Source organism: Phyllostomus discolor, chromosome 3 (genome assembly GCF_004126475.2).
Source record: "Phyllostomus discolor isolate MPI-MPIP mPhyDis1 chromosome 3, mPhyDis1.pri.v3, whole genome shotgun sequence".
NCBI lineage: Eukaryota > Metazoa > Chordata > Mammalia > Chiroptera > Phyllostomidae > Phyllostomus > Phyllostomus discolor.
The window spans coordinates 122,318,080-122,345,677 of NC_040905.2; the positions used below are offsets into that span (position 1 = coordinate 122,318,080).

At 47.6% G+C, this 27,598-nt stretch overlaps 1 protein-coding gene across 1 annotated transcript in view; it reads right to left on the minus strand.

Annotated features, from left to right (window-relative positions):
• PRKCB (protein kinase C beta) overlaps positions 1–27,598 on the minus strand; it is a 352,458-nt gene that overhangs the window by 133,442 nt on the left and 191,418 nt on the right. Inside the window, 2 exon segments of the mRNA XM_036021374.1 lie at positions 8,630–8,762; positions 11,066–11,177. Of these exon segments, the coding sequence (XP_035877267.1) occupies positions 8,630–8,762; positions 11,066–11,177 (245 nt within the window).

Sequence of the window (27,598 nt, forward strand, 5' to 3'; positions counted from 1 at the left end):
AATGATGTAGTCGGATACTTTTTCAAAGTGAATACATCTGTGTAACCAGTTCCCTATCAAAAAACAGAGCATGAACCAGCTCCACAGAAGTCCCACACACCCATTTTAATTCACTGTTCTCAAAGACTGTGTAACAATATCCCATAAAATGGATACACCCTAATTAGGTAATTCCAATTCTTTGCCACCGCAAACCAAACATCAACAAACATGCTCGTTCTAGACTTTTATTTCTTTGCTTGCTTGTGCTTCATTTCAATAAGATAAATTCCCCAAAGTGTAATGTGAGAGTCTAAGTGTGCACATGCATACATCTTGTAATCAATGTTGCTGGGCCACTTCCCCTAAAGCTGGTGACAAGCCACAGGCCTGCAGATCCTGGCAATGCCCCATCAATGCAATTCAGCAGGAATTTTAAGGAACAGCATGTATTCCCAGCACATGCCAATGTCTGAGGTCCTTGGACAGTGGTCTGGACCTGATTATTCTTATGAGACTTCAACATTCAGGGAAGAAGAGAAGGAACATTGAGTGGAAAGACCTCGGCTCCCTCCGTCTCCTTGAATCAGCTCTGTCTCCTTCAGTGTCCATGACACTGACCTACCTCTTCACAAGCCAAAGGCTTCAAAGCAAGGGTGGGCAGGGGGTCCTGGCCTGGGCCCCAGGGGGTGTGCAAACAAGTATCCACAGTGCACTGAGGGGAGACAGTTAGCATGCCCTAGATGGAGATATGATTTAACTCGGCTTCTTCATTACAAACACACTAAAGAGAAAAGCAAAACCACATGGGTGTCTCACTGAGTTTGTTTACGGGAATTTTTCTCTCCAATGAGAACACAACAAAGTGTTTTCAAAAACCAATTTTACTACACTGAAATTTCTTTTAAAAAACCTGACTGCTCTTAAGTATGATGTAGTCTGAAGACCCTTGGGTACCATGGTCCCCCCAATTCCCAGAGCTCATGGGGTGTGGGGGTGCCATGCATGTCTACACGCACAGGGCAATTTGCTCTTAGGATGGTGTTCCCAGCTTTCCCCAGAGCCCCAGTGGCATCTGTTGCAGCAAAAAAAGAGGATCGACTTACCAGGATTGGGGCTGCCCAGTAGCACGCCTCTGACAACACTTAGCCACTGGAACCTTAGATGTGTACACTTTACTGTGTATATATTTCATCTCAAAGCAAAACCAAAGCTGCAAACAAGTTTTGAGTTCTAGTTGATGCTGAAGTATTGAGGGGAGACTTAATGTCCTTAACTTACTTTGGAATGCATCAAAAATAAGGTGATGGATAGATGGAGACTGAGATGCATGGATACTGATTAAGCAAAGTACAGTAAAGGTAATGGCAAAATCTAGAGGTGGCTGTACACAGTAAGATGGGTGTACACAGTAAGAATCTTCCTTACTGTGTATGAAGGAAAAGTGTATGTTGGACACTGTTTATAATAAAAGGTTGGGGTAGGGGGAGAATCCGGAAGAAATGGGTCCTGTCCCCACACAATGATGTGTGGCCTTGAGAAGTTAATCTCCTTTCCCTGGACTTCAGTGAACAGCTGAGCTGTCCTCTGCAGTGCCTTCCATTGTGGACAATGACCCGCGATGTGGTTTTGCTCCTTTGCACAGGTCTAAGCAACTCCTCAAAGGGAGCCTTTGGGAGGAATGGCTTTAAAGGCAGAGACTGCCCCCTGGTGGCCCCCAGCAACCTAAATTATGAACATTTTCTATCCCTGCATAGATACATGGCTGAGTAATACTCTTGAGATAGTAAAACACCTGAAGTTTTCTTCATTACATTTCCATTTTCCTCCCCCCTTCTCTTCCCTTTAAAGCAGAGAGCCAGCTCAGGGAAAGTGTGTGGAAGGGCAAATAGCCAAAACAGGCTTCAGGTCATTCTGGCTTCGTGTTCCAAATTCCCAAAACTCAGAGGCGTCTAACAAGAAACCACACTGAAGGAGAGGATCGTAAAAGAAACTCAAAGGGCAGTGAACTTTAACCTAAAAGAAGGAGATTTCCTGTGGCTGAAAAAGGAAGAAAGTCAAGAAAAGATCCCAAGGATCCCAGGGAATTAGCAAGACACCAGGTTGTGATGTGTGTCCAGGCAGAGATTTGCCTTGTCCCCTGATGTACCCCAAGAGTCTCAACTGTCCTCAGCAAGCACTGGAGACTCAATTAATATTGTTGAATGAATGAGTGGATGACTGGGAGAGTGAGAGAGTAGATTCAGAAGGAGCTTATATCCAGAGAAAAGCAAGCCACACTCAAGGCTAACAGTCTCCATGTCTCCAGCCATTTCTGGGTTCCACGTGCTAGGTCATGCACTCCCTCTGCCTGGAGCACAGCCCCACAGTGAGACTGTGGGCTGTGGAGCCAGACCTCCTGGGCTGTACCTGAGACCCTCTCAGGCCCTGTGCCTCCATCTCCTCACACGTAAAATGGGGTAATATTAATACCTGTGACAGAGGACTGTTCAGATGACTAATGTGTTGATCTATGTAAAGCACCTGGCATGCAATAAGTGCTCAATAAACATAGCTAGCATTATTTTTCATATTTACCCTGACACAGTTTGCCCCATGCAGGTAACTCCCATATTTCCTACAGACTCATCTCAGCCATGGCTTCCTTCTGAAAGCTTCAGGTGTCCCTCCAAGACTTCCCGTGGCACTATCACAATACATGCCACACTGCAATGTAGTCATCTAAGTCTATCTGCCCCTAGGCTGTGAGTTCCCCAAGGGTGGGAACCAGGTCTCACTGTCACCGGGTCTGAATGAATGAATGGATGGATAAACACTTGTGCTTACTGAGCCCATCCTACCCTGCTACCTGTGATGTGCCGCCCTTCTCATGCTGTAAACGCCTAATCACTCCAAACCACCCCACCTCCCACCCAACCCCCAGACGCCTTCTGCCAGTTTGGTCTTGCCCAGCCATATTGATTTTAGAAGGAAGGTACCCATGTTGGTACCAAGGGGAGGGGCCCTCAAAGGTTTTCTTGTACTCTTTTGCCCTTGTTAGAGTTCCCATAATGTCAAAACCTTCTCTACCTTGAAACAGTTCCTTAAATAGCAAGAGGGTCTTCTGTGAGCCTTCAGCACCTGTTTCCTTTCTCCTAAGAGTGCTTTTAAAACCTCTTTTAGAATCTAAAGTATTGGCAGATGTGGTCCTCAACTTCCCCCAATAGCCTGTCACAAATTATGTCTCTTTGGTGCTTTCTTATTCTGATGTGTGAATGTCAGACCTTGAAATGGATTTAAATACCACAATATTGCTAAATCTTGTAGCAATGTAGGAGTAGCTACATCTTTCTGGGAGCTGCTTCAGTCTACATTTTTATATAGTGCAATAAAATGGTAAGAAAACTGAATGGAAGCCCCAAAGAGAAACCTCAAAAATTCAACTTTTTTAAAGAATAGCCCCAGCTTCTGTAAGATAGAATGATGGGTCTGAGTATGGATGTGGTTAAGGAGCTGCGTCTGGCTGTAATGTGGGCAGGAATGGGAATGATGGGATGCCAGCTGCTATGTCCATAGGAGACACTGGATTGCAAAGGGGTTACATGTGTGGGGCCATGGGCTCATCGACTTTGCAGCTTTGAGCTGAGCTCTGACACTGCATGGCCTGCTCCTGCAATTCCATGGGGTGTCACAATGTCCATATGGCTTCCTGTGGCTCTAGAGGCTCCACTGCTCTGTGTCTTTTCCACGTCATCCAGGGAGCAGGGGTGGTCATGGCTCTAAAGGCTAGTTCCTAGTCCTACTATCATTTGATGTTGACCTTGGACCTGTCCTTAAGATTTTCTGCATGGTCTCCTTCCTATAAGAATAATGATGTGAAACAGATTATCTGCTGAACTTCAGCTCCTCACTTGAGAAGGCAGTGATCTGGGCATCGTCTGTGGAGTCCTGGTACCTGTCAGTATCTCAAGTGGTATTTCCTTCTTACACACTTATCACCCACATCTAGTGATGCCCATCCGATGAGGTGCTGGGAAAGCATGATGAGCAAAGCAGACACAGAACTGCTCTCTTGGAGCTTAAAGCCTAGTGGGGGATGGAGACACTAACCAATCACCACACAACCACAGCTGACACTGACACAGCTGAAGGTTCAGGACACTACAAGTGCCGACAGTAAGGGAGGGCTGGAGGAAGCGCCCCTGGTGGTGACGATGAGTTGAGACCTAAGAGACAGAGTTGAGTGCTGGAAGGAAACAAGAGGCAGAGATGAACATCTGCAGTGAGGGAGTAGGATAGGCAACGTCCTAATAGTAGAGGCAGAGGATAAAGGACTAGAAGAAAAGGGAAGAGACAGAGACTAGACCACAGGTGGCAAACACAAGGCCCGCAGGTCAAATCCAGCCCTCCACCTTGTTTTATTCGGCCCAACACCTTGTTTCTACCTGGCGGCAGCACCAGGCTCTCTCTTAGCAGCTGAGGAGTAGTTACATTTATATAGTCCTAAAATTACATTCGACCCTTTGAAGGCAACCACGAGGCTGATGTGGCCCCTGGTGAAAATGAGTTTGACACCCCTGGACTAGATCATGAGACCACTACAGCAGATCAACTGTCCTAGGGGCAGTGAGAACCAGTCATGAGTTTTTAAAAGGAGAGCTGATCAGATTTCCACTCTGATCTTGACCTGCAAGACCCCTGACAGCAGATATAAAGCCTGGGTTTCAGTAGCCAGAGGACATCTGAGGAAATCGTCAGATATTTCAGAAGCACCTGCAGCCTGGTGTGGCCTCCAGATGGGATGGAATTTCCAAAGCGGTGTGTGGAATTCGGAGCAAACGGTCAAGTGTCCTGGGCTGGCGAGTGGAAAGTCTCAACACTGAATGTGCCTCCACAATCTGGATGAAGGAAGGTGATCCAACAAACACCACAGGCCACTTCTGGCCTGGCACTGCTGGGAAGGGTCCCACCCAGTCTTGAGCCCTCTGATCTGTCTGGCTGAAATCAAAGAGGAAGGATCTGAAGTCCCAACCATGGAACCAGAAGGATGCTTGGGAGATCAAAGGGCTAGCCAGGTGCCCTACACCCTGCCCAGCTCCCTCCACACCAGCTGACGAACACATCCCCTGGCTTCTCTGGGTGCTGGCTGTTAATGGCTCACAGTTGCTCCCAGGTCCAGATAATCAGCCACATGGAAGCCACCTGGCCTGGGAGGTAACATCTCTAGCCCCAGCATCCTACAGCACAGACTGACTGTTTTAGTCACCTAGGGCTCCTATAACAAAATACCATGGACTAGGAGGCTTAAACAATGGACTTTTGTTTCTCACAATTCTGGAGGCTAAAAGGCTAAGATCAAGGTGAAGGCCCTGGCCAGATAGCTCAGTTGGTTAGGGTGTCATCCCCATACACCAAGGTTGCAGGTTCAGTCCCTGGACAGGACAAAGATAAGAATCAACCAGTGAATGCACACATAAGCAGAACAACAAATGTATGCTCCTCTCTCTCTCTCATCTAAAATCAATAAATAAAAAGTAAAAATAAGAAATAAGATCAAGGTGCAGGCTAACTTGGTTCCTGGTGAGAACCCACTTCCTGGCTCTTGCTGCACCCTCACGTGTCAGAGAGAGAGAGAGACATCTCCTTCTCTTCCTTTTCTTACAAAGCTACTCACTAAATCCCACCATGGGAGCCTTCATCCAGCCCTAATTACTTCCCAAAGGCCCATCTCCAAATACTATTTCACTGGGGGCGGAGCTTCAACATATGACTTTGGGGAGATAGAATTCCGTGCACCGCAGCACTGACTGATCCTCACGGAACGGCCCTCTGGCCTTAAAGGGGGGTGGGCTCTGTGCTGGACGCTAGGTCCAGACGTCCATGGCACCAGGCTAAGGCTAGTCTTCAGCAGAGATCACACTCTCACTTTGCCTCCCCCTGCCCTGTCTTCACTCTTCTTCCCTCAGGAGCAGCCCCAATAAATCACTTGGACAAAAATGTCCATCTTGGCTCTATTTTTAGAGAACAGCAGTTGAATCATGAGGTTCTTTCCTCATCAATCAACCAACAAGCCTGTGCCAAGTCCAGACTGTGCCCAGCATGGTGAAGGAGCAGTAGCAGGGCACAGCGACCTGCAGTCAGGAGGCCCAGGTGCTGCATGTGACGCCAGGCAAGCTGTTCAGCCTCACTGAGCCTTAGTTTCCCCTTCCATGTGAGGGCAACACACCACCTCTACTGGATGTTCCAACATCAAAGGACTTAGAAAACTACCAAGTGGGCTTGCAATGCTCCCAGCTATCAATCAGTGCTATCAGAACTTCACAGGAGCTTCAGGTTTCCTCCCCTTTCCCCTTGCTGTGGTTTCAATCGTATCCCCTCGAAAAATATATTCAAGTAACCCCAGTACCTGTAAACATGGCCTTATTTGGAAACTGGGCCTTTGCAGATGTAATCGAGTGGGTCCCTAATCCAATGACCGGTGTCCTTATAAGAGGGAATTTGGACACAGAGACATGCAAGAAAGATTATCGCAATGATGATGCAGGCACAGAGGGAAGAACAGCAAAGACTAATGGCGACCACCAGAAACTAAGAGAGGGGCAAGGACCAGACTCTTCCTCGGAGCCCTCCAAAAGGAACCAGCCTTGCCGACACTTTGATTTCAGACTTCTAGCCTCAGAACACTTAGAGAATAGATACCTGTTCTTTTAAACCATCCAGTTTGTATTCTCCAGTAGGGCAGTGGCAGGAAATGAATATTCATAGGCATCTACTAGGACTGCCTAAGAACCATCAGCCAGAGCATATGTGTGATGAAGAGGGAAGACTTTGACCTTGAATTTGAAGGAACACTGTATTGTACCAGATGGAACTAAGACTCCCCAAGGAATACCCATAAGAGGTAACTTAGCTAAACCACAAGGGGAATAAATAAGGGATGGTGCATGTGTGTGCAGGGACCTGAACTAAATGGTAACCTAGTATATCATACTTAAGGGTCAAATGGACCTACATAACCAAGTGTGTGACTTTCTGAGCCTGCTTCCTGATCTTTAGAATAATACGACTCCTTAGCTCAGCTGAGTCACTGAAAAACATGTAAAGAGATTGATTGTAAGTGCTTTGTACAGTGATGGACATTTTAAGAACTCAAAGGTTAGCAACTGTATTATTACGATTATTTGGAGTAAGCTTCTGGAAGCATAACCTCTCTGAGCCTCAAAAGCTTCATAAAATGAGCACAGTAGATCATTCACAAGGTTGCTGTGGGTAATGAAAGAGACAACATGTAAGCTTTTTAAAATTGAGATATAATTGACATATAACGCTATGTACATTTAAGGTATACAATGTATGGATTTGATATATTTATAGATTATAATATGATTGCTATCATCCATCACGTCCCATAATTATCATTTCTTTTTTGGAGTGAGAACAATGGATGAACCTTGAGGACGTCATGATAAGCGGGGTTTGGAGCACTGTTCATTCAGTGAGTTCCACCTGCGCAGACACTGCCTCAACAAATGATGGCCTGCAGAAAGGTTCCAGTAACAAATTTGAGCCTGTGTAGTTCCTAGGATTCGACAATAGAGGGCAGCAGAGTCTCATTTTTGCCCCTTCAGCACCAGGATATTTACTTAGTCCACAGAGAAAACCACCTACTTTTGAACAAGTGACTGAAGGATTCTCTCCCAGAACCCCCAAGTATCCCCGTGGGAAGAAGTCAGCCACGTGCCTTCCTTTTAGAGGAAAAAGCAATTCAATGAATGCTCACTGTCACGAACTTCAATTTAAAACGGATTATATTTTACAGGGATATTTTTCAACTTTTGTATGTTGCAGGTAAGGCCCCTCCCAGCCCAGGGCTCAGCACATCAAAGCTACTGGACTACTCTGGGACCTCAGAAACAGCCCACTTTTTCCAAAACCCATCCCTGCCACGACCAGTTTTCTAAGTTACCAAGTCATAAAACCTTAATTGTGTTACTTAGCTATAATATCCCATTCTCGGCCAGTTCAGTGTACAGTTTGACCTCATCTTTACAGCAGCACAGTTACCAGTGCACTGTAGCCGGGCCTGCACTTTGCCTGAGCTCCTACGTCAGAGCCAGGAACTTCTGAAACGGCCCGCTACATGAGTGGCAGAAGCCACGCTGCCCTCCACTGCCCAGTCTCACTACACCTCTCCAGCAGGCTGTAGCACCCCCAATAAGTTTGGTACTTATTTCACAGGGACCAAAAGTACAGAGACTAGTACACCAGTGTAGGCACCGTCAGGTGCAAGAAAGAAATATTTTAAATACATGAGAAGTTCCCAGGGGCACACACTGCGTCCTCCTCCTCCCCAAGGTGCAACACTCTCCCAAATTAGGTGTTTCTCATCAAGATTCTATTCTTCCCACTGGAAATGTTTGGGAAAGTGCCCAGAGCATGACCTCTCTGCTATCTGAATAAAGGAACTAGAACTGCACACTCCAAAGATACTGAAAGAAAGTGGGAAAGGGAGGGGAAGAGAGGGGAGTGGGGAGTCTCTGAGCCCAGCCACCCTGAGGTGCCCAGAGAGTGCTGGGTGCCTGCAGCAAGGAAAGGCTACATGCAGGAGCAGGAGGCAGCCTCACGCAGCCCCATCCCACCACCAGCCTGCCCTCGCCTGCCTTGGGGGCACCTACCAACCACGATGAGGATGTCCCTCTCGATGTGCGCCTGGATGTAGATCCGGCCTCGGCGCTCCGTGTGGTCTGTGCCGCACAGGCTGGGGACGTTCATCACGCAGCGTTTGTGGACGTTCATCATGCAGGCTGCAGGGCAGACGGGGAGACTCGGGTTGGCAGGGCTGGTGCTGTGGGCCTCTGTCCCCACCCAGGCTGGTTGGGCCCCTCCCATCCCCTCCTTCCCTTCCAGGCAGCTGAGACCCCCAAGCTTGGCCAAAACAAGCCTGCTCACCCAGGTCACGTCCGAAAGGCTTCTCCAACTATCCTCCCCCTCCAGGCCTTCATGGGCACAGGATGTGGAAATGGTCTGTCCTCCCAAAGGTTAACAGTGCACCCCGCACATCCCCAAGGGCTCTAAAGCAAGAATCACCACCTTCGATGCCAGGTTGCAGGTGACACCAGTGAGGGAAGAGAGGTGTGTGTGATTGGACTTGGCCGATGGGACAACCCAGCCACCCGCTCTGGCTTAGCAGTGGGAGGTGTGTGCCCTGGGCAGCCAGGGTTTCCCGCTTGTTAAGGTGAGTGGGAACCCTGATCTGCACGTGACATCTCTCGATTTCTACATATTTACAGCTAATACGTTGAGCTCCCTGGGAAGAATCTGAGAAGGTGAGCTTCGACCAGGTTTATGGAGGGTACCTCCAGAGAGAGGAACTGAGGGTGCCCCAAAGCTGACAGTAAGGGGGTCCAGGGCTCAGATGGTCCTTCAGAGTTGTCCCCAGTTGAGAGCTGGGGCCTTCGCATGACAACATCAGCCAGCTTTGGCCGTGGGCCACCCCCTGGGAGGGGCACCATCTTGGGAGAGACCCCTGGGCAATTCCCCACAAGGGCTGTGGCTGTGAACCCACAGCAGAAGGGTGGTGGGGAGATCGAGGAGAATGGGCCTGAACAGGGTCTGAGAGGAGCCCCCAGAGTATTCATATACCTGGTTACAGGAACAGATTCTGGTGTGGGCAAGAGGAATAAAATTAGTCTTTAAACTGGGTCTGACCAGCTCTGTCACATGTGTTATATGATTCAAGGATCCTGCCTCTGTCTGTGGTCTCTTCCCATCTCTATGACCCTGCATGAGCCTGTGTGAGTGCATGACCCCCAATAGTTGGTGTGACGCACTCACATTGGTCTGCCCATCCCTCCTTTTGCTTGAGTGAGTCTCTCTCTCACTGAGTCCTCTGTAGCTTTCGCCCCCATCTCTCCCCGCACCTCAGCACTCAAGTGTGTCATCCATGGCCTGCCCCTGTCTGTGTGTGCCAGAGTGTGTATTTCCATCTCTCCCTACATCTGAGCACACGTGTGTGTTGTCCATCGCCTGCCCCTGTCTGTGTGTGCCAGAGCGTGTGTTCCCATGTCTCCCCTCACCTCAGGACATGTGTGTCGTCCATGGCCCACCTGTCTGTGCACGATGTAGTGTGTGTTTTCATGTCTCCCCACACCTCAGGACACATGTGTGTTGTCCATGGCCTGCCCCTTGTCTGTGCGTGTGAGTGTGTGTTTCTGTCTCTCACCCTCTGCCTGCCCACCCATGTTCACACTCTTCCCCATCACTCTGCCCCTGTGAATGTCTCCTGTTGTCGGCATCTCAGGGCCCCTGTGACAGCTCAGCCCACTGGGGGCGGACAGGCCTTCAGGAGCCTTCAGCCCCCTTAGTCCCTGTCCCCATGCAGCCAGTGCTCTCAAAGCCTGCTCGCTCCCCAGTGCCAGCCATTCAGTTCTTCACTTCACAAAGAGAAGCCCTGCCATCACATGCCTTCCCCCACTTCAGCCTGGCCAGAGCATCATCCTCTTCCCTCTTCTAGCGTGAACCCATGGGTGTCACTGGGAGGCAGGCCTCCTCCGTGCAGAGAGGGCACAGAGCCTGCACGTCACGATGGAAACAGCTGCAAGGGCTCCCACGTGTCCACCCTCCCTGAGTCCACACTCGAGGACTCTCCCCTCCTGCACTGACTGTGAACCTTGCCCTATGATCTGCTTCAATCCATGGGACTTGTTCCCTTTAAGCCCGTGGGACCTTGCAAACTCCATGTGAGCACGCCCAGGCTAGCCTACTCAGAAGGTAAGATATGTGGCTCCACCATCCCCGTCTCCCAAATGACAGCCAGCCTTCTGGACAGATGGGTGAAGCCACCCAGGCCAAGACAGCCCTCAGCCAACTTGCTAACCCAGCACACATGCATGAGTATGCCCAGCCCAGACCCAAGGACTGCCTTGCAGAATCATGGGCTAAATAAATAGCAACGGTTTTAAGCCCCTACATTTTGGGGTGAGAGGATCATTACTCAGCAACATACCATCAGCCTAACAGCCTACCCAGGACTTGACAGAATGTTCTTTGGACCTGGACCCCAAACCAGCAGGAAGTGGCCCAGCTGCCCAAGAGCAAATGTACTTACTGTCACATTTCATGCCCTGGTGGATGAGTCCGTACAGCAGCGACCCACAGTGGTCGCAGAACGTGGGGCTGGAGTAAGTGTGGATCTTAAACTTGTGCTTGCTCCGGGGGTCCTAAGGCCAAGAAAAGCAGACAAAAGAGGCCAGCGTCAGTGTGGTGTGCCAGCATTTACCCTGTACTGAGTGTCACTGGAGAACGCACCCAGAACTGAACTTGGCCCCCAGCACTCATCTCACCTGGTAAAACCGTCACTGGAGCCCTGTGTCCAGACACGGCGGCTGATAAATCATGGCTGAGTGGGTGAATGAGTAAGAAGTGGGTGGCCCTATTCCAGCCCCAGCACCCTCACTGTGCCTGCAAGGCCTCCATCTGAGAACCCAGCCTACTGGTCCCTGCCTGCTGCAAGGACTCCAGAGACAGTAAAACAAAGTGACAGACAGACCCAGCAGTTAAACAAGTCCAGTGGCCCTATTCTTCCCCCTTTTATGCTCTGAGGAAGCTTCTGGAGTGATCTAAAACCCAAGTCTGGGAAAGAGGTCATTTGCTAGCACCTCAGCTCCAGGGAACAGAGTTCCAAGTCCAAGAGATAGCCCATAGGTTGTGGCAGAGACTGCTAGTTTGCACCAATATCCATTTTTCCCTTCAATAAGAAAATCCTTGAGTTTTAGTAGAGAGCACGGCTGCCCAGTTAGAGACCACAGTTCCTGGTCTCCCTTGCAGCTGATGTGCCTGAGTAACTGAGTTCTGGCCAATGGAGTATGTGTGTGGCAGGGTCAATTCCTTGAAAAGAATGTATAAACACCCCCGGCCCCTTTCTCCTTCACACTGGCTGGAAGATGGTGAGAACTGGAAGTGACCACTTTGGACCAAAAGTTGGAGCTGGGTGTGGAAAGGATGAAACCATCCTAACTAGCCTTGGACAGACATTTCAGCCTACTTGCTGTCTTGTTTAAGTCACTGTATCTAAGGGCTATTTGTTACCGCGTCTTACACATTCCCTAACTGAAAAACACTACAGGCATCATGAGGGAATTTTGCTCAGCATCATATCCCAGGGCATATACTGTATTTGGCACATAGGAGGAGCTCAATAAATATTTAGTGAGCAAATGTTAACATTTATTGGGCACTGACTCATGCCAGGAGCTATTTCAGGGCTGGCACCTGGGAACAAGCAGGCTGTGAGGAGCTATTTCACTGGTCATTAACTTATTTAATCTTTTAACATCCCCATGAAGTACATTCCACTTACTGCCCCCACTTTACAGATGAGGAAACTGGGAGACTGGAGGTGCAGGGACTGGCCCAGGGCTCCCAGCCTCGGCAAGCACAGCACTGCCCACAGTGACCGGCAGGAAGAAGAAGTCAGTGAGTTGAGATGGGGATGTGTGTGGAGGGGGTGCTGCAATCACACTGCTAACCACTGACAGCCCCTGCAAATGCATGCATATTGAAGAAAATGACCGAGAGAGACCTGCGCAAGACAGATTAGAGCCAGCCAGGAGAGAGGAAGACCAACCAGGCAAGTATCAGGGGAAAGCTCTTTTTTCAATGGTTTACATAGAGGCTGCTGGAGGCTCCTCCAGCCTCACCCCCGCCTCAGCTTTCTGGAGGTCTCATACTTGTAAGTACCGACCTCCTCCACCCACCGCTCCAACCCCTCCTGCCACCCAGATCAAGCAGCTTGTCCCCTGATCAGTTCTGCCCCTCACTTCTTGCCACCTAGAGAGCTTGGAGTAAAGCCACACTGGGGTCCTCGTGACTCCACGATCCTCAGGGGGAATCCTCCAGGGTGCCTTTCTGTGCCTATCCTTGACCAGCACCATCTCGGAGATGGGTGTGCTGGCGCTTTCAGATGTCCACTCCCCCTGGACATAGGGGACTGGCAGAGAGGTAGATATTTGGTTCAAATGTCCCACATGTTTAGTGACTGAGCTGCAGGTGGCCAGAGACATGCAGCCCCAGAGCTGAGGCGGCTATTTGCCACAGCAGGCTCCAAGGAACAGAGAAGGACAAAGACGAAGGTCACGGGACCTCAGGGATGGAGCTCCGCATCCCAGTCCCTCAGGGACCCGGCGCCCTGCCCTCCAGTTCCATCTGACTCCCATGTCCTCTAAAAATTCCTCTCCTTTGTGCTTAAGCCAATCCAGATAGGCATCTGTTATCTGTGATGAGGCTGATACTGACAACCACTTTGGTTCAGGCACTGCCCACTGACCAGTCAGAATGGACCACGGGGCCTAGCTGTGCTGGGAGTTACCTCTTTAATTGCCAGGTTGTGGCGAGGTGGCGTGGAGAAGAGCATGGATGGGAGGTATGAGGCTCAGCAGGCCCAATGGCTATTTACCACTTGGGTTAATAGTATTTCAATATTTTCATAACTGGTACAGTAGTGTCAGCTCTGTCTTTAACCAAAATACATCCCCTTCCCAGTCTCTGAAGCTGAAGCTACTGACCCACCCTGGAATGACCTTGGGGATCCATCTATGAGGGAGGACCCCCCAAAAACAGTATTATCTTCTAGAGGGTGGGCCCCTTGTAGTACAGGCTTCCCCCACTAGGTGAGTGTTCTAGGAACCCATCTGTATCAGTGTAGCTGCTGGTGGTGTTGTGAGAGGCTGCATTCAGCTTCAGTGAACTTTTTTTAAGACTCTTTCAGTGCATTTGCCCATTTCATAATGGGTAACTTACAAGCACACCTGCCCACACTGCACTGAGTGTTCAGCAGTCTTTGACCCAAAAAATGGCATGACCTCCAGGCCCCGCCCTCCCTAGCCACCTGATCTTGCCCCAAGCTATGACTTTTGTTTCTCCAGATGAAAAAAGTCCTCGAAGGGAATCATTTTGCCAATGTGGAAGAGGTGAAACAAAATACAGCAGACGCACTAAAATGCATCAAAATCAATGAGCTCAAAAACTGTTTTAAGGAGTGGGGAAAAATCTCTATAGGATATTGCGTCAAATGGGGAGTACTTTGAAGGTGACTGAAGTTTAAATATGTAAGAATAAATACATTTTTTTATAAATAAATTCGAGTTTTGGGGGGTTCCATCTTGTAACCTCTAAATCAGAGCTCTCCCTCCAGGTCTTGTTTTAATCCCTTCAAAGGCACAGCACCTGCCTCTGCCTCAATCCCTCCCCCTTCATCTTGTTTCACAGTCAGACCTCCCCCCACCCTAAGGCACACTGGGGGAGCCCTATGCAGCCTATCTCCATCCCTGGCCTGGGTCCTTCTTCATGCTCAGAGTTCAAAATCTGAAGTCCTTGCTCACAAACCAATCTTGTAAATTTAAATAAGTTGATTTGAAAATATTTAAAAATCATGAAATGTCAGCTACAATGTAAATTTCTGGCTCCTTTTGAAAAATCACAAGTTGTGGCAACACTGTACCCACATTGCTATGGGCTGAGCAATGGTTGTCCTCTTCAGATGAAGGACACGCTATCCAGTTCTCCACAGTCTGCACCATTCCCTATTGTATCACACCACACCAGCTCCACTCTTTCCCTCTGCACCTGGTCCCTGCAGGAGTTGGGGTTTGTGACTTCTGCCAGACACCCCTTCCTCAGTCCCTACAATTCATGGGGCTTGGATCCAACCACATGTGAGCACATTTCCTCAGGGCCAAGTGCTTTCAGAAATAGGGTTGAAACAATTGTATCCCTATCACAACATTTCCACATGATCTCTAGTCCCTGGTCCTCTCTGCCACCCCAAGGAATCAGGTTTCCATAGATCCTGATGTGATTCCTGTCCCTACTAATTCATGTGGCTCAGTGCTGCCCCCCATGCTTTGTACTAGGTAAGCTTATATTTCCAAGTTTCCTACCACTTCTGATCCTGATCCAAGAGACTGATGAATAACCCCAAAATGATCATCAACTGTTGTGATTTCTACTGTCACCATGACCTAAGCACAGACTATCTGCAAAGCACTGTGCTGGGTGGTCCTTAGCATGTCTTTCAAACTACATGACAGCCAATGAGGGGGTAGTTATTATTATTCTGGTTTTCCAGATGACCAACTGAAGCTTAGAAAAGTAATCTGTCCCAGGTCACAAAGGAAGAAAATGGGAGAAACCGGATTGGAATACAAGTTTGTCCAGCTCCAGAGAGAGGGGCAGCTGAGTGGGAACACCTGAGTGTCACCTGACTACCTCTCTGCTCCTAAGGCTCCCCAGAGGTCCCCCACATGACAAGGGTTATAGATGATAACAACTTTCATCTTACACAAATGTGGCACCAGCCAGGGACAGGCCATCTGGGGTCCCCTACACCTACCCCCAAACCAGAGTCTTCACTGTGAGCACCGAACCCCCAGGACCAACAGACAGATCCCAGCTGAGCACCTTCAGCTCAATGCCTGACTCTGGGCACAAGCAGCTCAAAAGGAAGCACAGATAAGAAACAGGCAAACAAAAAATCTTTACACCTCGAAGTCAAAACCTAAAATAGCCTTTGTTGGTCTGAATGGGCTATGTGGCTTTGCTCACAGGTGGGCTGAAATCTGGCTGAGCTGAGGCAAAGCTGCAGGAATAAGGAAGCTGAGTTGAAGCAGAAGGTCAAGAAAGCATACCTACCACATCAGTCAGGGAAGAATGAAAAGCAGCTTGTAAATCCAGTCTGTGTCCTCCTGGCTCTTTATAGGCCACAGAAGCCCCTGAAGGTCCATTTCCCAGGAGGTAGACAAGCAAATGGGAAATGAAGACTCCAGTCAGAAATGATCTCAGAACAGAAGGAAGGTTATACACACACACTAGCCGTGGGACCTCAGGCAAGTGGCTTAACTGCTCTTGAGTCTCTGCTTCCTTGTCCATAAAATGGAGATTAAAAATAGTACCCACTGCATGGATTTGTTGTGATGTGAAAGCTCCCAGCACAGTGCTCGGCACACAGGAAGAACAAGCTGTTGATTTTATTATTCCAAAGAGAAAAAATAATCATGGTGACACTTCCCAAGCTTTGGTCATGAGCCATCATAATTTTGTATGTCTGTGTACCACCTATTAGTATAATATGATTAACTGGGCACTGTGCTTGAACTCAACATGCCACTTTTACTTCAATAAACCTATTTTAAAACAAAACTCCGTAACAGTGTGAACTCGGGTTGCGGGGGGGGGGGGGGGGGGGGGGCGGGGGTTGGTCAATGTGCAAATTATGGGTTTTTTCCTACTATGTCTTTAAATAAAATAGACATCTCTTAAAATTAATGTTTAAAAAGTTCATCCCAACAGTCTCTGTTGAGAAACTGTGGAGACAGATGTGCACATTCCTGGTGGGCAGGCCAACCCTGTGTGAACAACTTGGCAGCACCTATCAAAATTACAAATGGTTTTTCCCTTTGGGAGCAGTCATCCCACTTTTGGGAATTTGCACTGGAGGTCAACCCTCCTACAAAGGAAATAATACGTGTACACAGTTGTTCCTTGAAGTAGTGGTTCTAAGAGCAAAAGGTTTCAAACGAGCCAAGTGTGATAGGGAGGGGGCTGCTTAAAACAGACTGTATCACTACTACACAATGGAACTCTACTGAGATGTAAAGAATAAGAAAGCATTCTGCACTATTATGGAACAATCTCAAGGGTATATTTTTAAGTGAAACTGAAAAAGGAAAGAGAAACCTATGATGCAGAAGCGTGCAGGTCACATGTTGCCATTTTTTGTGAGAAAATAAGGAGGGATACAAAGCCTATCGAGTCACTCACGGCTGCAGGAAGAAATAGGGAAAGGTGAAAGACCACCGTACAAGAGGACCTAACAAAAGTGCCTAATACCTGTGGAGGCAGGAGGGAGCAGAGCGGGCTGGGAGTAGCACATGCTTTTGTACAGAGTTGTACAGAGTCAAGTAGCACATTTTACTGTGTTTCTGGGTTCCGTGAAAACCCCCAGCAGGCACCACCACGCTGGGAAACCCAACAGTATGCCACGCCCCAAAGTCCAAACAAGATGCCCACAACTCCCAAGACACAAGGAAGCAGGAAAGCCTTAATTGGGACCATGGGGACTGCGATGCTCTGAACATGAAATATATATGTTCAGAAGCTGTGGTTACACTGTGATTTGATGAAGATCTCTCATTTTGTTCCTGGAGAGTGAACAGAACTGCTATTGCTGGGCAAACATGTGTGCCTGGTGGCTGTCTGCTCCAGCATCTGATACATCGCGCCTTCTTCCAGCCCCCACCCCTTTGGCAAATAACTAATTGTTCAATTTGAAGGACAAGTATCTGGCAGGTAAACTTCGGCAGACTCTTAAATATGATTTCCTGGATTAAGATCTACACTGGAGTTGGTACTCTTACCAGGAGTTAAATGATAGTCATATTCAAATTTAACACCCAGCTCTGGCAGTCTTTAGCTTTTCGACTCTGGGGCTAGTCATTTAAGACTTTTAAAATTTTAGTTTCTTCATCTGAAAATGGGATGATGAAAATAACAGTCCCTAATTCCTAAGATGCTGAGACAGTTCATGAACCCCTGCATGGACATTGCCCAGCAGTCACTAGTGGAATAAACATCTAACATCATAAATTTTCTGTCCATAGTCTTTGTCTGCATCTAAATTCAAGTTTGTTTCTTTCTAAATGATTGGTAACAGATTTCCTATATTCTCCCTTTTCCTTTGGGTCTGTTTCTGCTGCTGTATTTAGAAAGTCCTCCCCAGCATCTTCTTCATCCTCTTACACTTTCACTTTTACACCGAAATCACTATTTCCCTTGCAATCCATTTTAGCAGGAGCCCTGAGCAAAGACCTGTAATTTTTTTCCTAGTGCATAGCTGGCTGTAACCAAAAAAACCTAAACTGTATAGAATGTTCTTCTCCCTGCTGATTGGAAATGCCTCTTTTATCATATACGAATTTCTCATGTGTCCTTTGTTCATTTTTACATTTTCTCTATGCTTCACTGATCTCTTTATTTCTGCCTCAGTACCATACTCTTTTTACATATCATAGGTTTATAATATCATCTAGAAATATGCATTTTATACCCACCCACCCCTCTGCCAGCACTAGTCTGGTTTCAAAACTTCCATGGTTATTTTCACCCACATATCCTTCCAGAATATATTAGAAATGTCAACTTCTGACAACCTTACTTATTGTCACTTCTAGAAAAATCCCCACCTACAGCACCAGCTCAGTGGGCAGTACAGCATCTGACTTCATGCATCCTGCTCCTGCTGAACAGACCAAGGCCTGGTCAGTGTTGGTCAGTGACATGCAATTTATTTTTTCGTTGTTTTTATTTATTTTTAGAGAAAGAGAAAGAGGAAGAGCAAGAGGGAGAGAAACATCACTGTGTGAGAGAAACATCAATCGGTTGCCTCTCACATGCCCCCAACCAAGGACCTGGCCACAACCCAAGCAAGTGCCCTGCCTGGGAATCAAACTGATGACCTTATGGCTCACAGACCAGTGCTCTATCCACAGAGCTACACTAGCCAGGGTAACATGCAATTTATAAAGGGAGAACTAGGCCAATCAGAATTCAGAACAAGGAACTATGCTGGGCTGGATGCTGGAGTTGAGCTAAGTGGAGGATGGGAGGATAAGGGGGTGTAGAGGATGGGGGATGGGATAGGGAAGGGGGAGGGGTACACTCAGAATCAGGGCTGGCAGCCCAGAAAGCAGAGAGACACAGAGAGAAGGAGACATAGAGACTGAGCGAAACAGAGAGACATCACATCTGGAGCCTTCCTTTATATCATTCTAGAAAAGTTTTTTTCTCCTAAACTCTTCTTAGTTGCCATTAATGTTAAGTTAGTCTTTACCTTTCCAGGATATGTTATTTGAACCAGCATTCACAATTCATCAGCTGGGTCAGACATTCTTGACTGGCTACACCGTTCTTCCTGGCATACCTGCAATCTCTTGCAGTGATACATTTCCAGACCCCTGGGTAGGACTTACAGCAGTGGGGAGTCACAATTTTATGGGGTTGTTGTGTCCCTTGTGTTGACAGGAGAGAGCTGGTTCTTCTTGCTGATGCATGTAAAGAATTACATATCAGCAAATCTAGTAGTATGTAATCAGTTTATTAGTGGCCCATTCCCATGGAAGAGAACAGGAATGGGTAGAGTAGGGGGTGAAAGGCAAAGTTGCAAGGCAAAGCAGGGTGAGAAAAGTGAGAGCGGCTGAAGACCAGGGTGGCAAGCCCCTGGGCAGCCTAAGGCCAGGTGGCTGGAGGCCCTGTGACCCGAGAGCCGAGAGCACTGAGAGAGAGAGAGAGAGAGAGAGAGAGAGAGAGAGAGAGATTGATTAAGGGATAAATGTGGTGCCAGCTTTCCTGGGGGAATGTGACTACCCAAACTTAGGTATGTGTGGGGGTTTGTTAGCCTGAATCCTTATCTTGCTCCAGACTCCATTTGTTCATCTTGTTGTAAAACAAATACGTGACAGGAGGCAGTTAATTAAAATTGGGGCGCTTTCCAAAGTTATTTAGGGACTCTTTCTGTAAGCATCAGGGACTCCCTCATGAAACAGATAGTGACCAGAGGTAGGCCATTAACCAAAGTCGTTTTATGGGCTCTTTCTGTAAGCACCGGGGACCCTCTCCCACATTCAGGCCTTGAGATGAAAGTACCGTTTCAAGGCTTTCTTTCCCAGATAGTGGAAATGCTACATAGAATTCAAGGACTTCCCTTCTTTCTTGCTAATATAGTGTTTCTTGTGATGTTGGAACACCTGGCAATATTATCAGACCAGGCTCAGGACTGCTGAGTTAGTATGTGGGACATGTCTCCTTCCTCCTTCCTGCCTCAGTTTACTATTCATTCTACATAATTGGTAAAAGGCATTTCCTGGCAACCAGGGTGCTAAATGCTGGCCAGTAGCAGTATTGCAGTCTCAGAGTTCTTCCTATGCTGTCTCCTGCCTCACTTGAATTATACAGAACCCTGGCGAAGGGCTCAGAACTGGCAACACGGAACCAGCTCTCCTGAAGGCAGCCCTTGGCTGGAGCTGAGTCCTGGCCATGCCCTTTGGGTGGGGCTTATATTCTACCAGTCTCCATGGTCCCCAGCCCGCCTGCTGGACACTGCCTGGCCCCTGCAGGCACCTGAGTTTGTAAGCTCCACACTAGCACATAGCCAAGGGAGACTGGAGTCAACAGCAGTTGCTTCCGTTCAAGGAGCCAGGGAATGAAGACCCAGCCTCCAGTAGAAGGCGCAGTCCTCATTCTCACAGCAAAGAGGAGTTTTCTTCTGGAAGGCTGCACATACCAGCCAGCCTACCTCTAAGTGGCGCCAAGGCATTAAGCATTGGACCTGCAGATTCAGCCCCAGTTTGGTACCTGGGTCATCAGGGTACAAGAAGCTACATCCTTTCCAGATGGTGAGGCCTGGACTAGTCAAGTGACCCTTAACCTAATATAGGATTCAGTGCACTGTGAAGAGGTGATCAGTTGGGCATTTAAACGGTGAGGCTCCAGGTCAGGTTATCTGGATTCAAGCTCCAGCGCTTCCTAGCGCCATCCCTCGGCAGCATGCCTGAGCACTCCACACTTCAGCTCCCTCTTCTGTTAACCAGAGACAGCAATGATGTCGACTCCCTGGGGCTGTTATGGTGACTGGATTACTTAGAACCTTTAAAACAGTTGCCTGCCACAGAGCTGGCACTCAGCTATTGTTATTAATTATGAGTTATTACCAATCAGGGCATCCTAGGTCCACAGCATAACTTTTCCCAGTAAACCCCATATGTGTTCCTGCTTCTTGAACTTCAGTCTCGATTTCCTATGCCAATTTCCTCCACTGAAGCAATGAGTCATTCATTTGTTTATCCATTTATTCACCAAATATTTGTCAAGCACCTTGCATGTGTCAGGTGCCGGATGAGTGAAATCAGATACATGGTCTTCCTGGGCTCCCACCCAGCTGGAAGGAGACAGCAAAAATGGGTAAATAAATATTTGCTTTCAAGAACTGGAAAGGGGAAGCTCAAGGGGCTTAGCAGTTTATAGCAAGGGATTCAGCTGGACAGAGAGGTCTGGGAGCCCTGCCTGTGGACATGCTTTGAGCTACAATCTGAGGGCGGGTAGCTTGGGGTGAAGCCACCTGGCTGGGGCTCTGTGCAGTGCAGCTGCACCATGTCCTGCTGCAACCTGGGTGGACCTGCCTCACACCACCCCCACTCCAGATGCCTGGCTCCCGGCTTTGCCTCAGGGCCCCATGCCCTGTCCCCAGCTCAGACCCCTTGGCCACAAGACCCCCACAGGAAAGTATTTAGTAGAGGAATAATGAGTCAGACTCTAAAGCCAGACCGTTCAAATTCAATCCTAGTTCTGTTGCTTCCCAGTCATGCAGCCTTGAGCAAGTTATTTAAGTCAAATGAGCCTTGAGTTTCTCACCTTTAAAATGGAGATAAGAACTGTCACACGACAAGACACTACAGAAGAGTAGCCTGTACTGAAAGGCCAGGCTGCCTGGGATTGAATCCCAACTCAATGATTTCCTAGCTGTGTGATTTAGGGCTGGTTACCTAACCTCTCTGTGCTTCGGTTTCCTCATCTTTAAAGCAAAAACAATAATAGCACCGAATCCTCATAGGATTATGAGAATTTAATGAGTTAAGATTTTTAAAAGGCTTAGCACTCTGCCTGGCACTTAGGAAAACACTATACAAGTGTTTGTTGAATATAATAAATGTTTCTGCTTTCTTGATTTGCAAAGATTAATGAAATCAATCTTGATTGATCTCATAATTCATAATGAAATCATGATTATTACATTGTGCTTACTACCACAGCAGTAGGCATGTAGTATGCACCTGATAAATGTTAACTGAAGAGAAAAACTACATCTGTGATCTTGGGCAAGTCACTTTCATGCTCTGGTCTCAGTTCCCCCTTCAGAAAACAAAGGGGTTAAGCTGGGCATTCCCCAGGGGCCTTTTAAGTTCTGACAACCTGGGTGGTCCAGGCTGTTCACAGTGTGGCCCCGCCTTTTCCTGTGGAGGTCACAAGGTGAATTTGTTGCTCAGTGTACAGAGTGGGTTCAAGAAGCAGTCACACTGCAACAGGTCACACCCCCAAGTTATAAATGAATCCTCCCATCACCCACAAAACAAGCTCCATCCCCATCCCCTTCCCCGGCCACCCTGCCTTTCCCCACAGCACCATCAGTCAGCTCAGGGACCAGGGACATGGTCTGAGCCTCTCTCTCCCTGCTGAGTGGGGGTTGCCCAAATGCAAGACCAGGGCCCAGGGTTACTCAATGTGCACAGATGCTGCCCGCTTGATTTCTGGATGCAGCCAGCGACCAGTTTCCTGACAGCTCCCTCTGTCCTGGGGTGCCCTGGCATACCCAAACTCCATTTCAGAAGAGCAGAAAGAACTTTCATGTAGAAGGACACGAAGGAAGCTGCAGGGTCACCTTCAGCACCTGGGACTCTGGACACCACCAGCCCATACAGGTTCTGACCCTAACGATCCTAAACACTAGACACAAGATCCACAGAGACAAGAAGCCTAACTGAGGAGGACAAGGTCTGGCACACGACCCAGCACCCTTTACCAAGGACATCACAGGGACACGGCCGTGCTCAGCAGAGTAGCTGAAGAGTTAGTTACCCTGTGCCGTACACCGACCACACTGTGGGTGTGAAAGGGTCGAACAGCAGACACCAGCCCATCTTTAGGCATCTATAATGCCAATGGCGCGTAGTAATAGTGGTGATTGTTATTACAGTAGCAGCTATTTCAGGCCAGCCACTACTCTAAGAAGTTTACATTTAATTAACTGATTTGACCCTCATTGAATAAGGTTTGTTATTATCCTCATTTCACAGGAGAAAACTGGGGCACAGAGAAGTTAAATAAGTGCCCAAGGTCACACAGTCATTTGAATCCAGAATCTGGACTCTTTGTCACCATGTCACACCCCTGTGATGTGTGACAGCATCAAGAGGTATGTAGTGCTCTAGGAGTGCAAAATAGCAGGACTGACCTGGTCAGGGAGGTCAGAGAGGGCTTCCCCAGGGAGAAGATGCTGAGCTGCAGCCCAGAGGGTGAGGGGGGTCAACAGGGGTCTTAATCCAGGGTGCACAGTGAAATCAACGGGGAGGCTGGGGTCAGCCAGAGGCTTTGATTTGTCTACCTTGGGCTCAGGTACCAGTATTTGTTTATAATTTTCATAAGTGATTCAGATATGCAACCAGGACCAAGATTCGCCAAACTGAAGGGGACACAGGAGAGAGGAGTTGCCCACAGTGGGTCAGCACATGCAAATGTCTAGTGGTGGGAGGGCTACTGGGGCACAGGAGAGTGAAAGAGGAAAGCTCAGAGGGTGGGGAGGGGAGTGGTCCAAAAGAGCATGGAGGGAGGAAAGGGCCCACTGCATGCAGGGGCCTGATGTGTGAGGTGGCCCTCTAATCCGCCAAAGCGGACTCTTGAGAATGACACCCAGTGTGAGTGCTTTGGGGCTCCAATGCGATGGAACAGCCAGTTCTGTTCATGGGCAAGCTTGGCAAAGGGGCACATATGATGATCCTGCTCGTAAGCCATGCCAAGGAGCATTTCTTTAATACGTAATTTAATGTGTTTTAATAGGAAACTTACAGGAACTGTGCAGAAGACGGACAGCACAAGAAACATGGACGTGCACATGGGACAACTCAGCTAGAAAAGCACACTAAGGGTGGAGTCCACTGTGTGGTAAAAATGCTACGAACTCCATTTAGTTGCCATCAACAAGAAATTTACCTTTAAAAAACCCAAATTCTGGCATTGTATACAAAAATTTAACAGGTTTATTTATATTGTCCTAAAGTTGAGCTGCCAAAACGTATCCACTGAGACATTGTGACATGCACCGATGCTTTATGTCCCCATGTTCATAGTAAAACGGTTCACACACAGATGGAGATGGAAAAATTGCCAATGCCTGTTTCCTGCCCCTATTTTCAACTTGCAGTCATGTACTTAGGTACCTTTTGAACCCATGGGAAAAAATATCTAACATTCAGAACTACCAATAATAGGAAGATAAATTGTTTTCCTTTTTTAAGGACTGAAATACTGGGCCCTGGCCAGGTGGTTTGGTTGGTTGGAGCTTCATCCTGTACAGCAAAATGTTGCAGGTCCAATTCCTGGTCAGGGCACAGACCTGGGTTGCAGGTTCGATCCCTGGTCAGGACGCATATGGGAAGCTACAGATGAGTGTTTCTCTCTTACATTGATGTCTGTCTGTCTGTTTGTCTGTCTCTCCCTCTCTCTCCTCCTCCTTTTCTCCCTTCCTCCCTTTCACCTCTCTCCCTGCCTCCCTCTCTTTCTATCAAAAATCAATAAACATATCCCTGGGTGAAGATTTTTTTTAAAAAGAATGAAATGTTTCCTATCATGATTGATTCTTAAGCACGATCTCCACATATGCGGCATGCTAGCTGTATGTCTTTTGTCATAACTGTTACACATTTGGCATGGACAGCACACAGTTTGGTGTCTTCAAAAAGGCTAACCAGACAGGATTCACTTGCCTCCTGCAAAGCACCAGTAGCTGTGCTCTGTACATGCAGATCTATCTTGAAGTCTTGAGCAATTTCTCACACCAGACACTGGAAGGAAAGTTTGCTACTCCGAAGTTCAGTGGACTTCTGATGATGTCTAAGTTCACAAGGACCACAATGCCAGGCCAGTAATGATGAGGTTTCTTCAAACTTCCAGTAGAGGGCGTGCTCTGGTAAGCCACTTGTTTCCTCGGTGCTTTACTACTGGTGGGTTTGCTGGCAGTCTGCTCTGTCTGAGCTATGGTTAAAGACCCTTTTCCTTACCCCCCTTCTCCTTAGGCTAGAGCTGGGCTAGCCAGAGGCAGCACTGCACTCCAGCAAGTATTGACTTTGTCCTAAGAGCAATGGAAAACCACTAACAGGTTTTCAGCAAGAACAATGACATACTCACATCTGGTTTTCAGAAAGATTACTCCACAGTAGTGTGGAAATGCCAGGCTGGTGAGGCAGAGAGGAGCCAGGGAACAGCACAGGAAGCTACTGGTCCAGGTTCTAGACCAAGGATCTCTCCATGAGGATGAAAAAGTGGATAGCAGCATATCGTTGTGGTTAAGAGCAAACTCTAGAGCCAGGTCAAGTTCAAATCCAGACTCTGCTTATTAGTCATGTGACTTAGCAAGCTAAATAACTTCTCTGCTTCAGCTTTCTCCTCTATAAAATGGGCATAAGAGACCATCTTTCTCATAGGGTGAGGATGCCATGAGTTAGTGTATATAAGTCACTTAGAACAACAGCTGACTTATGGTAGCCACATAAGTGTTAGCTATCATTATGTTGGAGGTACAATAGGATTTGACAATGGAGAGATACGCAAGTAGGGAACATCTGGGAGCGTAGAGTAAGAGGCCCCAAGAATTCTCCATTGCTCAGTGGGACTTTGCAGATCTACAGTTGCAGGGTGAAGAGGATCAAAGACAGAAAATTGCATGAGGAAGGGCTATGATGCAGAATTAAGAAACAGAATCAAGACCTGAAGGTCAAGATTGAAGGCAGAAACAGGTCCATGATTCCAGGTCAAGCAAATGTTTACATAATATGCCAGGCACTGTGTAAGCTCTTTGCATACATTAACATATTTAATACTCCCAGCATCCCTATGAAGCAGTATATTATCATCTTCATCTTGAAAATGAAGAAACAGGGACACAGAGAAGTTAAGTGACTTATCCAAAGTCACACAGCTAGTAAGTAGCAGAGCTGAGATCTGAACCCAGGTGTCATGCTTTTAATCAATGCAAGACCACTGACCTGAGTCTGCACATTTCAATCTGTCCTCACCCCCAAACAACCACTGAAAGTACCTATTTGTGTAAAAATAGGAGTATATATCTCAGCCCAAAAACCAGGACAGGTTCCAAGTGAATGCCAGAAATGCTTCAAATATTTTTCAATGTATAGAAAAGGTGAGGCTTGGATTGAGGGAAGGGCAACCCAGTCTGATCCTCCCAATTTAAAAGAATTAAAGTGGCAACGTCTGAGTGGCGTGGGTGACTGACCAAAGGCAGGAAGCCAAGGTGAACCTTCACAGGTGCCTCTGCAGTTCATGTCAGCAGCAGGCGCTTTAATACATTATGCAGAATGGTAAATGCCCTCCTCTCAAAGACTTTAGGAGAAGCCAACTAACCTGCAGATCTCACCAACATGGATGGTGCTAAATCCAGCAGGGGGCGCTACAGCCCACAGTTCCTAACCAGGGCTGAGCCCAAGGTTAGAAAAATGGGTGTGGGCCCAGCCAAGGTCAAGTTCATCCACACTGCCTTGGAAAAAGGACCTCTTCATGCTTTTACACCTCCCCATTTTGGACTGTTGCTCCCTTTCTACTCCCCAAAGAAAGCAGATTAGACTAAATCTACATTTTCCCTTCTTTCTTTATGAGGGGACAGAGTCCTGCCACCAGTTCCAACCTACTAATGCAGAGGTTGAAAACTGGTGGGGCACAGAATGAATCTAACCCATAAATGTGCTTCAGATACACCACAGTTGTAATTCTCAAATTATTTGTCAACATCTAAAATTAGGAGATTCAGACTTGTCTTGAAAAAATTGGAAAATCCGGACCTTGCTCCTTTATTTTTTTAAACCCTCACCCAAAAATATATTTATGGATTTTAGAGAGAAAGAGTGGTGGAGAGGGAGAGAGGGAGAGAGAGAGAAAGAGAAACATCAATCAGTTGCCTCCTCTGGAGACCCAAACAGAGATTCAGCCTGCAACATTGTTGGTGCACGGGATGATGTTCCAACCAACGGAGTCACCCATCCAGGACTGGGCCTTGGTCCTTTAAATAGCAGGAATAAAAAAAAATGGAGCTGAGTAGGTGGCTGCCCACTTTGGACAGGGGCACACACAGTAGAAGAACACTCCTTGTTAGCACACACTTGAGTAATTTCTTTAACCTGCCTGGCTTTGGAGTTGGACAGCCAGAAAAATGGGATGCTGTGCATCATTTCAAAGTCATGTGGCCACAGACAATATGGAGGAAAGCAGCCAAGCCAAGAGAGGGTCAACAATATAATTCAATTCACACAGAGTTCAAAAGCAGGCACACTGTTTTCCACAGTGGCTGCACCATTCTGCTTCCCACCAAAAGTGTGCAAGTGTTCCAATTCCTCCACAAGCAGGTCAACACCAGTTCTTTGGGCTCGTCTTTTGACTAGTCTTTCTAGTTATTCTGATAAGTGTGAGGTGATATCTCACTGGGGATTTAATTCACATTCCCTGATAACTAGTGACATTGAGCATTTTTTCATATACCTGTTGGCGATTTGCATGTCTTCTCTAGAGAAATGTCTATTCGAGACCCTAGCTCATTTGGAGGTTTCTCAAAAAGTAAAAAATGTAACTACCCTATAATCCATCAATCTCACTTCTGGGCATTTATCCAAAAGAGCTGAAATCAGGTGAACGTGGGAGATTTCAGTACTCTCGTGTTCACCACAGCAGCATTACTCACAATACCCATGGCGTGGGAACAACCTAAATATCCACTGGCAGATAAATGGATAAAGAAAATGGAGTGTATATGTAC